The sequence below is a fragment of the Motacilla alba genome, chromosome 3, assembly GCF_015832195.1.
Source record: "Motacilla alba alba isolate MOTALB_02 chromosome 3, Motacilla_alba_V1.0_pri, whole genome shotgun sequence".
NCBI lineage: Eukaryota > Metazoa > Chordata > Aves > Passeriformes > Motacillidae > Motacilla > Motacilla alba.
This window is the reverse complement of record NC_052018.1, coordinates 67,341,409-67,358,649: the sequence shown is the minus strand read 5'-3', so window position 1 is coordinate 67,358,649 and position 17,241 is coordinate 67,341,409. Positions and strand designations below refer to the sequence as shown.

Here is a 17,241-nt window from a genome sequence, read left to right as displayed (position 1 = left end):
ACAGTTCAAGAAACTTAGTTTTAGATTGTTAATTCAGCCTACACATCCAGGGACACTAACACTCAAAAAGGCATTGCAGGGGCATCATGGCAGAGTGCTCACATTGCCAGCTCCACACTTTTTAATATCTTAATAAAATTCTTCATTTCATGAAAGGAAATGAAATCTCACTATTTCAATGAGTGTCATTTCACAAAGTTTCAGTCATTCCATTCCATTCCATTCTGTTCTATTGTTTTCACTTCATTTCAGAATTTCCTTTTTTTCACACTAACCTTTTAGCAATCTTGGGGCTGTAGCTGAGATGCCCATCCCCATTTATGGTCCTAATCTGTGAGGTGTGAAGGCAGAAATGTTGTGCCCCTGCCATAATCCTCTTGTCATGCATGTTCCAGCCCCAGTGTCCCTGGAACTCTACGTCCTTTAGGTCCTCTAGGTCTCTCAACCCCAACTCTAGGTGGAATGGCATCTTGTCGCTGGGGCTGAGGTTCTGATCACCATGGGAGGTCCAGATTAGAAAGATGTAGGAGCAGCAAAGTTTGTGCCCTGCCAGGATTGCCTGAGCATGCCTTTTCCAGACCCAGTTTTCTGGGAGCTGTATGCTCTGCAGCTCTCTGAACCCTAACCCAAATGGCAACTTGTCACTGCTGCTGTGATCCCCATCACCGTGGCTGGCCCAGATTCCAAAAGTGTAGAGTGAGCAATCTCAGTACCCTGCTGTGATGAAATTTCTTAATTTCATGAAAGGAAATAAAATCTCACCATTTCAGTGAGTATCACTCCACGAAGTTTCAGTTCATTTCACTGTACTTCATTCCATTCCATTTCAAAAATTTAATTTCTCCTAAGAATTTTCATTTTTTTTCAATTTGATTTCACTTCCTTGTATTTCCTTTCTTTGTCTTCACCCTTAACTTAATTTGTTGATTTTGTGTTTCAATTTCTTTCATGAAAGGATATGAAATCTTGCTATTTCAATGAGAATCATTTCATGAATTTTCAGCTCATTTCACTGCACTTCAAACGGAGTGCAGTGAAAATTTCTAAGATAAGAAATTTACCACAAACTCTAGTGTTCAGGTTTCATATATTGTTACATGATTGTCAGTGTGGTAAATATGTTGTACATCAACTAATAAAGAATCACACACTGTTATTGTTAATTACTCACATTTTACTTTCATAAGTATGAACAGTGGGTAATTTCTCTTTACAAACTCTCTACTTGATCTTTGGAAAGGCCAACTGAAACACTGAAATACTATAGTTTTCTCAGGTCTTAGCACTTCTCTTCAAACTGTATCCAACAAGCTACAATATTAGATCATGTCCTAGTTGGTGGTGGAAAAAATATTTCACTGAGAACAAAATTATATAAAAAAGATCAATTTAATTATTCACTGAAGGCTCAATATACAGAAAACATTAAAATACCAAAAGTTCTGAATGGCAATCATAAAATATGCTTTAAGAAAATTCAGAGTAATGACATCCATCAAGAATTTTAGCAGAGATTCCCGTACTATGACCAAAAGTGAATTACTTGAAGAGCTTCAGACACTGAATCCCTTCAGTATTTCACAGCTTCAGAATGTGGTTTCCTCTGGTAGCCCACAGACATTGCCCCTAAAACCAGTCTCCAGCCTCAACAGTCTAGTGGCTGAAATCCATCTCATTCTCATGTCTCTTCAGCTCATCCCTGCAATGGCTTTACTTGGATGACATTTACTTTTGTCTCATCGTGTTTACTGCTGTCGTCTATTTGCTCAGTGTCATCACTGGTGATAATAAAAATGACAGAGGAAGAGCTGAAAGTCACTTTCTTCTTTGGCCTGTCCCCTGCTTTCTGAGACATAACTATGGGTCGTATTGGTTTGTCACTCCCTGTTGCTGGTGTCTCTTTCATTGTCCTCTGGAACCTCATCAGGCGAAAGCACAGGAGTTGCAAAAGGCAGCGTCGAAACTGCAGGAGAGAATGAACAGGATTATGTTCAGCTTCCTAAGCATTCACTATCACCTTCAAGCAACTGAGGGGCACAGTACAGTAAATGACTTTAAATAAGAGATTTCTGCATGTATTCTGAGTTAGTTTCAGTAACAAAACATGCTGCCTTTGTAGTACTTTTTTCTGTACATCTGAATAGAATCACTGAGCCAACAGAGGGCACTGAAATGCAACTGAATATTTTACCAGCTACAAGCAAAAGACAAGAGGACTAGGCTCCAAAGTGTGCTATAGGTTTTGTTTCCATATTCAAAAATCACACATTAGATCCAGCAGGGAAGGAACATTCTCATGAACACTTCACAGGAAGATACAGAGGAAAGGAACAAGGGGAGGAAGGGGATACAATGGGATATTTTCTTCCTTTTAATTAACTCCAGGGTCTGGAATTTTAACAAAAGCATTTAATGTCACAGATGTAAAATAAAATTTCAATGGTTAGTAACACAGAAGTCAAATGTTCCCATTGAATATGGATGGAACAGAAATCTTTCAGATAACCAGCAGCTACCTATGACACAGGAAGTCTGTTCTACTGCGTGGTAATGTGAGGTATTCAGTGAAAGCTCATACCAGCACACAGAATGGAAATTTGAGTAATAGCACTGTATTAATTCTCTAATTATGGTCTCCCCTTCAACAAAACAAAGATCCAGGTATGAGAGTTAAAGATGCATTCTCTCAGTAGCTCCATGCCTGCACACATTTAAAGCTCAAACATGATCCTTTGGGGAAGAACCCTGGTTCCACAAGAAATAAGAGGGCCACTTCCCCTTTGTTTAATAATCTGTAACAAGAATTGCCTGGATTGCATGAAGAAGACTTCAATCAACCAACCAAAACACCAAAAAACCCCAAAACAAAAAAAACAAAAATCCCAAACATGAAAAACATCCAGGAGCAGGTGGGAAATAATGCACCTTTTCTCTGAAAAGGGGGTAGGACATCTCTTTTTAACAGCCTTCAGTTTAGCTGTGTTAAGGATTACTCAGTATTATCCTGCATGGCCAGTGCCTCTGTTTTCCCAGATGTCATGCAAGAAGCAATCTGACATGCCAAGTTAGAACAAGGTTTTGCTGCAGAAAATTAATCCTACTCTGACATAGAGAAGGCAATAGGTCTGTCCTGTTGGGAAAGGAACCTAGCTAGTTACAAGATCTCATACAAGGATAAACTCAGAGAAAGAATGGTCATGTGGAAGCCTTGACAACTTCAGAGGTAATGGTCTACCTCAGAGTAGAGAGCAAAGAAGTTAGAAGGTACAAGCATGTTAGAATGAGTTCAGATAAAGGAAGGCTGTTATAGAGAACTTGTTTAAATGATTCCTTCTGAGGGTAATATAATCAAAAATCATTTAGCAAAAATACTATCATTTTGGTCCTAATCTGGAATTAGAGGCAAGAGAAAAAACTTCACAATGTATGTCCAATAAGCGTGTTCAGATGATTGATACTTATCCTGGCTGTGTCTTTACTGGCATTATACCTGGTACAAGTTTAATTGAAACTGCTGCTGGGTATCAGAACCCACAAAATGTTTTTAAGAAAAGATATTCTGCCTGACAACTAGGTACACAGTCAGTGCCAGTGTATTTAAAAAGTCACTCTGTTGAAAAAGCCTTTTTGAACATGACTGTTGTTGGCTTCCCATATCCAGGATAACTCTGATATTGTGCAGCCATATAACTGTGGATCAGCCTGCTGTGAAATGAGCTGTGAGGGAAGAACAAGATTGAAGGCCACATTGGAGGCCTCCTGCTTTTACTCAGGAAAGCATTTAAGCTCCCCCTTGCCCTGGGTCCTGACCTGAGCTGCACTCAGCCTTTGCTTGGCTGCCCCCGTGGCTGATCAGACCCACTGGCTTGGCCTCCTGGTCCCTACAGGCTGCTGGCTGGCCCAGGCTGCTGCCCAGCAACTGCAAGCCAGTGTTGGAAACCACAGAAAATTCCATCTATATAATGGGTTTGAAGGTAAGGAAAACTCAGCCAAACCCTTTCAGCAATCACTCATGGTTTTTTACCCTTTGTCTAGGGATTCTATTAAACTCAAGATACCTTTATACAATCTTGATTTCAGAAGTTTACAATGTGCATGGTACACTTCCAGTATCAGTCCTTGTATTGCTATAGCACAGAAGTCAGAGGCAAGTTTTTTATTCCTAAAAAAGAGACACTGATTATTATGGACTTCCTCTGATGGAGTCCTACTGTGGTAAGGGAGTGATTCAGATGAGGTCTTCTGGTAGCAATCCATTTCACAGGTAAACTGTCAAAATTAGACTTTTAAAATCTGACACTCTTTTCTGTCCCTTTTGTGACTCAAATGTTTGAAATCACATATAAGCAAATTAAATTTATGATCTGGTGGTATTTAAGCACCATCAGGGATTTTATTTCTTCTAGATTGTTACCATTTATTCTAGCTGTTGAAATTTTAATTTTTTTTTCAGATTAAAGTATTTCAGACCTACACTTCACAAGTGTGATACTGGTTACTAATAATTCAAACAAGAAAATCTTTAATGTACCTACCTTTCTACTCATGAAGATATAGATAACTGGATTATAAGCAGTGCTTGACTTGGCAAAGAAAGATGGGATGATAGCTACTGTTGGAGTTACAAGGTTGCTGTAGCCATATGTTATCAAGAGGGAGACCACTGCATAGGGCATCCAACAAATAAGGAACGTGGAGATCATCAAGAAACACATTTTAGCCACCTTCTTTTCATATCTTAGAAGTTTGATCACTTGAACTGTCTGGAAATCTTCTACACAGCGAAGCTGTAGAGAGAAAAAAAAGTAAAACAAAATAGCCTTATGTTTTACTTGAACTTGGATAGTTCTATATTTATTTATAAGTAACTGACTCACTCTCTTAGTTTAAGGCACAGACACCATACACCTTATCTTTTAAACCACAATTCTTCTGGAAGCTTACATCATGTTTCTCAGATTTTATTCCCTACATTAAGTGTAAAAATACAAGCTGAAAAAAAATAGAATAGCTAATTTACTAGAAAACAACAAATCCAGAGATGTAACAAAGCATGCTGCAGTTATAAGTACTTTAGAAAAATAACTTGCCCTCAGCTATTGCATAAGCAAATTCAGTTTACATTAGTGGTACTTTGTCTGACTAGTTAGACAGTCCTGTAAATTTGTGGAAAAAATCTTTAGAGAAAAAAAAAAAAATCATAAATAGATTTGTCTGCACTGCTTTGTCACATAGTATGTTGCCCTACAATCAGGAAATCTCTAAAGCAGAATACCAGGCAGCAGGTTCCCATGTTACCCGAGTCATGAAATACAGAAAAGATAGGACATGCACATGAACATACTGCACAAATTATCCATTCTGCCAATACTGCTGACCATAAACTTGAGTGGGTCCAGACTAACTACCCACAGAATATGAATCATTAACACTTTCTCATACTAAGGATTTGGATTGAATTTTCAGGTGAGGATCTGATGTGGATTAGTAAGCATAAGCCGTTCCCTACTTCCTCCCAGTAAAACCACACAACAAATAGACCTCAGTAGCTCTCGGCTGTTCTCTCCCGATCTGACGACCTATCTGGTGGTACCTGACATAGATGAACATCAAATTTTCAAAAGTTTAAAAGGGAAGTGAGACTGCAAATTTGGCTTGGATTCAACCTTAATACACAGCTTCAACATTTTTCACTGACAATATTACATTAAGGGAAGTCTCACTTGAACTAACTTACCATTCTTACTGCATGCAGAATATGGCCATAGCAATAGGCCATGATCCCAACAGGTGCTACTAGACAGCCAAGGAAAAAAAGGAGCACAAAGGAGGTATCATTGGGGTCTTTTGACTTCCAGTCCACCGAGCAACCCAACCCATGAATTTCCAGTGTGTATCTGTTCCAGCCCAAAAGAGGGGCTCCAGTCCAGGCCAGTGAGTACAGCCAGATGTACGTGATAGCCCGCCAAGACCAAGAGAAGTCAATCACTTTTGCATGCACCACCCGAATGTAGCGCTCATAGGCAAGAGCAGTGAGAGTCATGATTGAAACAATTCCTGTAAAAAAAAAAAAAAAAAAGGAAATCAATTAAATTATTCACAAATACTGTAAACAGGACTGCACTCCTCTTGATAAATGTTTCCTTTGCTAGCACGTTAACTCAAAATTACCTAGCTCACATTATGAATCTAACACCAATAAGATTTGTGTGTTACTCACTAACTACTAAGCCAAACATAATCACCAACTCGAAACTACTCAGTAGGACACTGATATCTGATCAAGGATGTACAATGGCTAAGAAGTGGGACAAGGGAAAAAGAGACTAAGCCAATACCTCTTCCTAAACATTACTTCATTCAGTGAGGTATCATGGTCCAAGGTTTGGGGTTTTTCCTGCTTGCAGTTATTGTAAGGTTTGTTGCTGTTATACGTTCCTTTGTGGTATGTGGTTTCCTTTGGCTGTTTAGGGTTTTTAAAAGATAGAGCTATCATATACAACTGAGATAATCAGCAATTAAAAAAACTCTTAGAAGCATAGTGAATTGAGAGTTGAGACTGAAATTAAAGAAAGCCTTCAGCAACTGAAAGTAGAGATGTGCACCTTTAGTGTGAATAAAATTACTAGAATAATTCCAATTTATTTCAAGATATCCTGGGAGTCTTTGCATTCCAAGAAGAACCAGGAAGGCAAAGCCACACATTGCTGAAGGTGTCCTGAAAGACATTCAGTTATTTTGAGTGTCCTTTCCTATACTGCTGCTTTCATAAAAATATCAGTCCTTGTTTATTTATGCACTGTCATCCTTTTCTGTCCACCTCAAACCCAGTACACTATTATTAACATGTTATGACAGAAATCACACATTATCTTCAGCTCTCAGTACTACCCTATCCAGACACTTTTAAAATTTCATGAAGCTAAGGCATTTCTGTCTTGATTAGGATATAAGGATTTCTACTTCAATGGTCTGTAACACTTGATGATCAAAAACCAAATTGCCCATCAGGCAACTGCCAGACACCTGAAATCTGTTATGATTCAGTCATCAAGTTCATAAACACAGGCTCTTAAACAACAAAAGTGTGTATTTCACAGCATTCTGTGAGATTATGCGGATCTCTGTGTCTAAATCTGTATAGATTTTATCTAATACAAAGCACAAGTATTTTTTCATGCATATGCACAGCACTTAATTTCTCCAAGTTCATTCATATGAGCCATAAGCTCTAAGAAGGTTAATTGTGCAGATTTCACTACCAAACAGTGAACAATCATTTTATACTCCACAGGAACCTCATCTCACTTTGAAAAAGGATAAACATTTCTTGAAGATAAATTAACAACAGCACAGAAGGACCAGCAACATGGATTCCAGGAAGGCAACTAAGAATAACAAAATCTAGAGCAACATGTAACCTCTCTGTGAAAGTATTCAACAGCAAAAGCAGTTTAATATTAACCAAGTATTTCACAGTAGGATAACCTTTAGGATTCTATAAAAGTTACTTTATGCTGTAGTTATTAAAATATTCCCTTTTTATAAGAGGTGAGTTAGAAAGTTTTCTTGATTAAGGGCATTTCCCACTCTAAAAAAAAAATGTGCCACACTCTTTAAAATGAAACAATTTTTTAATGTGCTTTTTTTTCTAGTTATCTTTAAACCTTCATCATGAAAAGATGTAGACATTGTTGGCCATGCAGTAATATTTCACATTTAGTTTTGTGGGTTTTTTTCCTTTTATAAATCATTGCTGTAGAATTTCATTTTCACAGCTTGAAAATGGACTAGCAAATGTGGATGAGAAAGTTTCCAAAGACCTAAGGTTGGGTTTGTTGGGTTTTTTAAAAATGAAGTTGAAAAGTTGTCCTTCGTGCCTTTTTTTGTGACCTAACATGTTAAAAATACATTGAACAATGTGGATCTAAGCAAAGTATTAATAAGCATTAGAAAATTACTACAGGATTTTATAGGTATTCTATAAAATCTACTCTTTTCTACAAAAAAAAAAAGAAAGAAAAAATTACCTACACTATTCAAACTCTTCTAAAATCTACACTATTCTACACTTACACTGGCTCAGGTAAATGCTTTCTTCAATCAAATGCAGTCTACTTCCTGAACACAAGGTAAGGCAACAAGTGCCCCTTCAATTTCTCTTACCGAAAGGTTAGAAAGCACAAAAGTTTACCTGACAGTTGTGACAGTCATCCACAGATACGTTTATGGAGGAAAATCACATCACTCAACTAAAGGCTCAGTTTGCTTATATAGTGCACTGCAGATTTGTCTGATGAGACAAAGAGCAAGCAAGGAGAGAAGGAGCAGCTCCTCAGGATGATGAGTCAGAATACCTAAATTAACCTTTTGTTCCTTACCACCTTCCTTTATTGAATGGTATTCAATGTCCAATGTCCCTGTGTGGTCTTAATACTTCCCCATCCCTTTTATGAGCGCTGAATTCCAGCCATGACAAAGTAATCAAAAGCTCACATGCTTGGCTGAAAGTACAGGTGTCCACAAGCAATAACTTCCTAAGTCCTTGACATTCTCAAGGAAGTCATTGAATGCTCAGTATCTCTAAAAATCAGTATGTGCACATTTGAGCAATGTTCTATCAAGCCCCTTTCAGTATAAAACTACTGTTCTTCAAATACATACTTGAATTTTCCTCCCTGAACTGTAGATGGGACCTTTGTTGGACAGTATGCACCAAAATAAAAATCCCTATTCTGTGGGTATTCAAGGAGTGTCTGGCAGCACGCAGACATTGAGGCAGGAAATGCAGGTCACAGCATAAGATATATATGATTTATGCATGTGTATGGCTGCATTTTCTATGTTTCATTCAGTTTCTGTAGTCTAGTGCAGAGGAAAGCACTGAATTTTACTTCCCTCCCTGCCCCCACTCCTCTGCAGGAGCTTTTCTGGACATTATTAAATTTCATCCTGAGTTGCATATTTTAATATGATGAAATGTGTGCTGATTAAAAAACCAAATCTGTTACAGAAAGCCATTATGGTTATTGTTTGGCTATTAGTCACCTCTTAGCAAAAATACGCATTTCAAACCAATTTCTACCTTTTACTGACACAAATTTTGTTTTGCTTCTCAAGGTACTGGAGATCTACATATTTTGATTCAAGGCTAAGACCTAAGACTCTGAGAGTTAATTTACTCTACCAGCAATTCACCCTTTCTAACTCTTTCAGAAAGACTTTACTGCCCAGTACTGCCCAGTGTTTACAGAGACTGCAAGTCTGATACACAGATTTTCATCTCACACAATACCCCTATCTGTATGTGCTGATTAGAAACATAAACACTCCTTGGGTTTAGGAACTGCTGCTAGTTCTAGCTCTGATTTAAGCCTGGACAATTACCCTAGCAAAATGGGGTCATTTCCATTGAAGCTGCAGATAAATGTGGCAAACCTGAAGTGTCTTCTTGTTTAAGCCACTAGCTTGCAATTTCTATGTTGCAACTCCTCTTCTGCTCCAGCAGCCAGCCATACACAATCAGAGAGCAGTGACAAGCTACTTCTTGTTATTTGAGTGTTTATGAAGAAAATTCTCATTTTTGCCATTTTGTATTGCTTTCCCACTGAAATACTGCATTAGTGTAGATTTGATTATGTACCATATGTGATAATTATCTCTTCCATATTCTAGGCTTTTCCAGGAGTCAGTTCTGGATACATCATTAAATACTTCAATCTGCATAGTGTAGGCCATCACAGAGAAGACTGCAAAACACAGCTAAGCTGTATTGCGTTATACCACACCATGTGTATATTCTGACTTTATAATCCTTAATTAGAAGAAAAATGTTGCAGTGCCTTCAGAACTGAAGGGTTACCTTCAACAAGTTTGAACAGTCACAACAGCTTCTGCCCTCTCCATGCAAGATACACCTTATTTTCATATTGAGCCCCTGCCCCAAGCATGACCTATAATTTGGTCAGAGGTGATATCAAATATTCCCAAAGTCTGAGCATCTCTACCGAGCAACTGCAGCTTAATGTAGCAAATCAGATCCATTTCTGAGACAGACTGTGGCTTCTGTCGAAAGATGTGGAAGAGATTTTACAGCCACTTCTGCGAGCCAGAGAGAAGTTTGATAAGAGGATCCATGTTTACCCCTGAAAGAATTTTCTACCAAGGTTGTTGACATAGAAACGAAGAAAGAAAGAAGGATAAAAAAGAGAAACCTGCAACTGCCTGTTCCAATAAGCACTTTGTTTGTCCTTCGTGACCAATGAGTAAAGTATAAACTTATGAGTTTTGTAAGAATCTATAAAAAGCATGCGTGCTTTTTATAATAAAAACAGTTTGAAGCCTTCTGAAAATGGAGTGTTTTGCTTTGTATTGGTTCCATCTCAACTACAACAAAAGGGTGTATTATTTTCTATATCAGTTAATCCTTGCCCTACATTTAAGCACTGAATGACTATTTTGCATACCTAATCACAGAAGAAAGCCATCCTTCTGCAATACCTCCTCACCTCTTTTCACAAGCTAGACAGCAGCAATTGAGTAGAAGCAGCTTCCTGTCCATGGCAAGAAAAGGTGTTATGGCACACTCTAGTTTTGTACTACTAAATATATAACCAGTCTACCTGGATTCAGCAATTAGGCACTGCAATAAGATTTAGGCACCAGCTACGTATCACTTCTAATTTTACAAGTAATTTTAACACCGCATTCAAATCTAGGGATGTGAAAAATCACTTCTCTTAGACATAACATACTTCAAGTATATTTTATATGTAGCTGTCCTACAAAATTATGGTGAAATATATCACCTCTTCCAGATTCAATATTGCAAGTGACTAACTTACTCTGGGAAAAAAAAAAAAAGCTAAAGCTGAAAGCATGCTGATTGAGCCTCCAGCTATTTGTAACACAGGATCCTAAAACTATCTGCTGAGTAACAATTGAAAATGCTTTTAGTGAGATTAAATCAGTGTGTATAACATACATGGGTAATGCAAGAGAGTGGCACAGGACATCACTGTCACTGTGTAGGGAAGAGCCTTAGATGAACAGGCTGTAACTGAAGCCAGGTCCACAAGACACTCTCAAGACATTAATCCCCACTTCAGTATTTGGTGGGTGTGGTGGTATCAGCTTGCCTTGAAACAAACCAATATTAGAACCTCAGCAGTACACACAGTAGCTTTTCACAGGAGAGTACAGTCTATAAAATTCTTACAATTTTTCCCATCCTCTAGTTCACATTACTGGAATGGAGTATTCACCCAGATACCAAGATTGATTTGGTAGCTTATTGAGATCTAGCTGCTGCATATCAATGGTAATTTGTCCAGAAGGGACATAATACTTTAAATTAATTTGACATTAAAACTGGCAGTGTTTATTTTACCCTTACAAAAACAGCTTGCAGTTAGGAAAGACAGAGGTCTCTAATCTCATTTCAGTAACAGTAGCCTTTCAATTGCAAACAAGGTTTAATGATACAAAGCCTACCCCAGATTACACCCTGACTATGCAATCTTCTGCCAAGAGACTGCCTCAGATAAAGAGTTTTGGTGCCTGTTTCTCAAGACCATTCCTGTTATCAACTAGTTTTTCCACTCCTTTCTTCCACTGCACAATTAAACAGAAGGTGTTAGAACACCAGGACTGGCCAATGGCTTAGCTACCATTACTTTTAGCTGAAGTGATTTATGCTTGAGGGGTTATGTGTGTCTGCTCCACGTGACAAGACTAGCTTACCTCAAAACCCTCAGGGCCTATTTCAATGTACAGAAGGTATTAAAGCAGACACCCGCTGCCTGGGGGCGAGCAGTACATAAATTTCTCTTGTGCACATCAAATTCTGACAGCCACTGTCATTCAAAAAAACCCCTTAAATATCAGTGAATACCCAGCAGATATACACAAAGATCATGACATTCTGACCCTGTATTTCACAATTACTCTCTTATTGGAAGAAATAAATTATCTGTATCTGCAAACCAAGACTTTTGGGTATGTTTAGCTGTCAGGTGTCTTCTCTAGAAATCATAGCAAAAAAGTTATGCCAGTGATAGCACACCTCCCAGAGATGAGTTGTATTGCTAAATCAGATAAAGAGATTACACAGATCTCTACTACTTATGGCTTGGTTGACTGCAGACAGGGAAAGAGAAGTGTTTTACATAAAGAGAGGGTGGCAGATGCAGTAGGGCCAGCATAGAGCTGACTGCACACCTCCATAGAAAGGCGACCCTCATGGTATAAATACATCACTTAATTGATGTGCAGCTATCAAATCACACCAGGATACACCACCTGTACCAAAATAAACACTGGAACTCAGTGAAACAAAATTAAGTGGGGATTAGTGTCTAAAACAGACAAGTGCGTCAGGAAAGCTTAGACTAAGACTTGTCAGGTAATCATTTATGTCGTTTTCCCTGCAGTAATATAAGAGGTGCTGGGAATGGCTTTGTAGTAGAGAAAAAAAGCCCTTCTTGGGGCCTCTGCTATGAAGACATGTACCTAAAATGTATCTTGACTTCAGACTCTAATGAGTAAAAGAAAATAGGGACTGTTACTTGTGTGATGAGGACAGATGTTCAGTAGTCAAAATGATCAGTTTTGCACTGTAGCAAGCAGGTCTCTGCACCTTCTAGAGGCTCAATGAAAATCTTTCAAGTCGCAGAAAACATAGGCAGTAGCACAAACATCAGGCTCTGAGCTGTGCAACGCAACTCAAGAGCAGGTGTTACTACATGGGGCAGATGCTACTACATGGGCATGTCTCAAGAGAAAGTTATGATAATGCAGAAGTAGACTATTGTAAGGAACACAAAAACCAGCCACCTATTCCTAGACAGACAATCTGTAGTTATGCTGCCATCTTCTCAACTTAAATGTTTCAGACTGTGAACATCTGCTTACAGTGTCTAAGTTCCGGATCTCACCATGCCTCCAACTGGCTGGCAAAATGAGAAGCACGCTTACAAAGAAAATGCTCAATTCTTCAGTGCAAAATTATTTGAAGTGTAGAGAGTGCCCTCATACCTGTGAGGGGGGAAAGAAGTTGTCATTATTCTGTAATGAAGGCTTCTGAAAATATAGATGCTACCAGTTTATTTTAAGCACAAATGCCACCTATGTATTTAATCATATTGAAATCCTTAAGAGGAACACAGACATATCTTGATCTCAGTTTTCAAAACAGTAGGAGGAAAACCATTGTAACAACACCTGAAAATTTAAAATAAAGCTGCTGAATAATGATTTTCAACGTGATCCCGGATTAACTACAGTAATTAGGAAGAATCTGATTTTTAAAATTTGTTGAGAATTAGCTCTGAATTTAGAGTGAAAAACACATAAAAATAAAATAAAAAGCAGATTTAATAATTTGTCCCAAATTTGTTTACTCTCAGGGGAACCTCTCATTTATAAGTCAACACATGCAAAGAACAACTTACACCACATATTGGGTCTTAGGGGCTGTTCTGATTAAAAAAGATGCATAAGGATGGAAAGTAAGACTGAACAGCCTTCAGGCCTGAAGGGCTGGCACAGAAAGCTCACATAGCAATGTCCAAGATCATACCCAAGAAGGAACCACAAAGCTGTAAATAAAGAGGTTTTAGTCATCTCATCTAAAAATAAGCCAGACTGGGTCCAACCCCAGGACATAGCCACACCACTAAAGTTAACTCACATGATCTGGTTTCATAGACTCCATATCCATGGTATCAGAGCTACCCCCACTTTATTCTAGAAACATCTTTATTATGCCATTGTGGCTTACTGAGCAATTAACACTGCAAAGCTGTAAGTACTCTTCTTAGTTAATGAGAATTTTACTCTTGAAAGCTGTCAATTTTGTATGTCTTCTGATCAACGAATGTACTTCACATTCCCAAATGTTCCTGGGGAGAGTGTTATACTTTCAGAAGCACTTGTAAGTAATACAGAAGTAAGACATTACATTACTTTCCCTACCACCATCACCTCAAGGTAACAGGTGACTTGGACTGTTACACACAAGAGAAGTATATTAAAAATGCAATACCTGGTTGCTCTGAATGAAATCTTTAATCAGTGTCTTCACCACTACCAAGGGAAAAAAATAATGAAAAAAAAAAAAAAAAAAAAAAAAAAAAACCACCAAAAAACTCCACCCAAACAAAAACCAGGAAAAAAACCCCACCTATAGAAATTCCCCCCAAAAAAAATTTAAAAATCCAACCAAAATATCTAACCCCAAACAACATTACCAAACAGGAACAAACAAACAAAAAACCTTCAAATGACTGGTTTTCCCATAAACACATTACAAAATGAAAATAGAAGCAATGGCAGCAATAATCCAGATGGCAAACAGAGTATGATGCTACCTACAGGGCATCATTTATAATTTTTTTTTTCCTCAGCATTGACATGCCCCTGCTTTCCTATGCAGGTGGGGAACCACTTATCTTCAAAAACAAGAAAGAGCAATCCTTCTATTTCTAGATGAGAATATGAAATCAATACTGTGGGGGTTAAAATTAGACATCACTTTATCAGATTATGATTCAGAATATTCAATTATGATAGCCAAGTTAAATATTTTCTATTGCTTTAAATGGCAGCTGAAAAAAGTAAACTAAGGCATCATTCCTGAATATCAAGTTGTGAATTCACTATCCACTTGATCAACTACACACAAACACACTTTTCTAATAATAATAGTAATAAACAATTCTTCCCAATGAAACACATTCCAGAGGAGGAACATAGCATGACCAAGAACAGGAAGATGAAATTTTACAAACCATAGATTCTAACTTGACTACTCTTTAGAAAAGGCCCACGAATTTGCCTACATTTCTTTGGGAAAAAAATTCTTAAATAGAGGGATGCAGGAAAGCATCTACTAAATATATTTATAGCAACAAATTATGTAGCATACCTCAAAATAAACAGAAATTGAAAGCCACACGTAATCAAGCAATTTTCTTGCCAATTTATATACCTCATTGTTTCTATTTCTAGTATTTCAGAAGATGGTACGAGATTATTATAGTCTGGTTTTTTACCCTTACTATATATCTCATTTTTGAACCTATACGGTAAATGCCTCCATCAAAAATAATAACTATAATATAGAAGAGATAAAGGTAGGAACAGAACTGTACTTTACATCCCCTGTGTAAGATTAACATTCAGTTGTCTGGCAGCATCTGTTTGGCAGACAAGTACTTGAGTTTCTCAAGAATTTGAACAGGCTGAGTGATGGAGACAACCTCAAGCCACCGAGGCGCTCTAGTGCTTTTCCTGATCCAAACAGCTACACAAACATCTGAGATCTGTGCACTGCAGAAATTATCTGGTACCAAACACTGCACAAATGATTAACTACATCCTGCACCCACCATAACTTTCAAGACATAAAATTTTTGCTGCACTATGCAGCAGAAGTCAAATCAAGCATGAGCAACCATGAACCTTCACACAGTAGCCCACAAAATGCTGACCATAGAGGCATGTGAAACAAAGCTATGTATGCAGGAAAGCCACAAAGCTTATTGAAGACTTTAATGTGTCACCTCAGAGTCAATTTTCAGTGTATATACATCCAGTGGCTGCACTGTGATCCACCTCTAATTTATACACCTCTGCTAGAAGAAGATGTATCTAGCACGATGAGCTTTAGACTTCATTACTGATTAGCCAAACATTTACTTCCCATTACCATTAAAAACATGACTCTCTTCTTTTGCAGCATCCTTTACCGGTAAAGAAAAAGCAATATTCCTTTTAAGAGGCTGCATGTACATAGCTGGACTGCAACCTTTTCTTCTGCAGACTTATGCAAAGGGTATGTATTCATTTCAGGAAGGAAAGCAGTAAAGAGCTTATAGGTTTTGAAAATGAAAATATTGTAAGTACTCCTTCTGCAGTGCTAAAATCTCATGGGAATCAGTGGTTTTCCAAAGCCCAGCTGTGACACCATTATAACTGAAAGATGGTACCCGAATTTCACATATGGATAAGGAAATTGAAGGCACTGCCACACACTGTGTAGCTTTATAAACAGACAAGTTGCAACACTGAGAAGACTGCTGGGGAGCAGCTTTCCACCTGTTTCATGGAGGTGGAACACTGTTGACCCTACAGCCAGAGTCATGCGTGCTCCTTATCCACAGACTGCAGCACTTCCTCCAAAATACAATGGTTTATGCTCATGAATTCTGCGCATCACTCGGTCAGCTAGAGACCTCTTCTAACAGCGCTGTTGTCCTTTTCCCTACACGTCCCATTTACACCTTACACAGGCAAAGGCGGGAGGTTGAAAAACTGATTCTCGAATAATTTCTTTTTTTGCTTCGGGTCGTTTTCTCCATCACTGTCGCTCTTCTTTTACCAAAAAGCGCCGGCTCTGCTCAACCTCCCCCCACCCCCTCGCCAGGGCGGCGATTGAACCCCCCGGGCCGGACTGCCCTGCGGGAGCGGCAGGGATGCGGCGGCTGGGGCAGCGGGGATGGAGCGGCTGGGGCGGTTGGGAAGGGGGGGACGGGGCAGTTGGGACGGTTGGGAAGGGGGGGACGGGGGAGTTGGGGCGGTTGGGAAGCGGGGACACGGCGCGGAATCGCCGGTACAAGCGGGCGAGGAGGGTCCCAGCAGGACACGGAGGGACAGGCGGCGCCCGCGGCCGCAGCACCCACCGAAGAGGCTGCTGCTGAAGCCGTCCCAGACGCAGCCGGCGGCGTCCCACACCCAGCGGCTCCTCAGGCAGGACATAAAGGTAAGGCTCACGCCGAAGACGGACACCAGCAGGTCGCTGAGGCTGATGTTGACGAGGAAGAGGTTGGTGGGCGTGCGGAGCCGCTTGAACTTGTAGTAGAGCACCAGTACCAGCAAGTTGTTGCACAAGCCCAGCATGCCGATGGTGGCGACCAGCAGCGCCAGCAGCTCGTAGGTACCGGCGCTGAAGAGGGGCCGCTCGCCCGGCACCTCCTGCTCGGGCGCCGCGGGCTCCGGGCGGCTGGAGGTGCCCGTGCCGTTCCCCGCGGGCATGGCTCCCGGCCGGAGCGGGGCTAAGCCTCCCGGCTCGCTCCCAGCCCCATCGCACGCCGATGCTCTGGGCAGGAGGAGGAGCCCCCGCTGCCTTCCCGCCCACGGAGGGCGCGCCCTGGAGTGGCTTCGCCCTGGCCTGCCCCGGGGCGTGCCTGGCCGGGGCATGGCTCCTTCTGGGGAAACAGGTCTTCTCGCCCTGTTGCCGCG

General features: G+C 39.8%; 1 protein-coding gene across 1 annotated transcript; it reads right to left on the bottom strand.

Moving 5' to 3' along the window:
• Positions 1 to 1,189: 1,189 nt before the first annotated feature.
• OPN3 (opsin 3) lies at positions 1,190 to 17,203 on the bottom strand. Its single transcript, XM_038133487.1, has 4 exons — positions 16,683 to 17,203; positions 5,738 to 6,057; positions 4,536 to 4,787; positions 1,190 to 1,963 (listed from the first exon to the last, which is right to left on the bottom strand). Exons 1-4 carry the CDS (start codon positions 17,197 to 17,199, stop codon positions 1,694 to 1,696), a joined length of 1,359 nt encoding a protein of 452 aa, XP_037989415.1. The 5' UTR covers positions 17,200 to 17,203; the 3' UTR covers positions 1,190 to 1,693.
• Positions 17,204 to 17,241: the final 38 nt, after the last annotated feature.

Excerpts from the sequence above, each read along its gene's own strand:
- OPN3 (XM_038133487.1), bottom strand. The coding sequence starts at position 17,199 with ATGCCCCGGCCAGGCACGCCCCGGGGCAGGCCAGGGCGAAGCCACTCC. Across the intron at positions 6,058-16,682 it reads CTTCAGCAGCAGCCTCTTCG|GAATTGTTTCAATCATGACT; the intron begins GTGGGTGCTGCG and ends TTTTTTTTACAG. Across the intron at positions 4,788-5,737 it reads TTCTGCATGCAGTAAGAATG|CTTCGCTGTGTAGAAGATTT; the intron begins GTAAGTTAGTTC and ends TTCTCTCTACAG.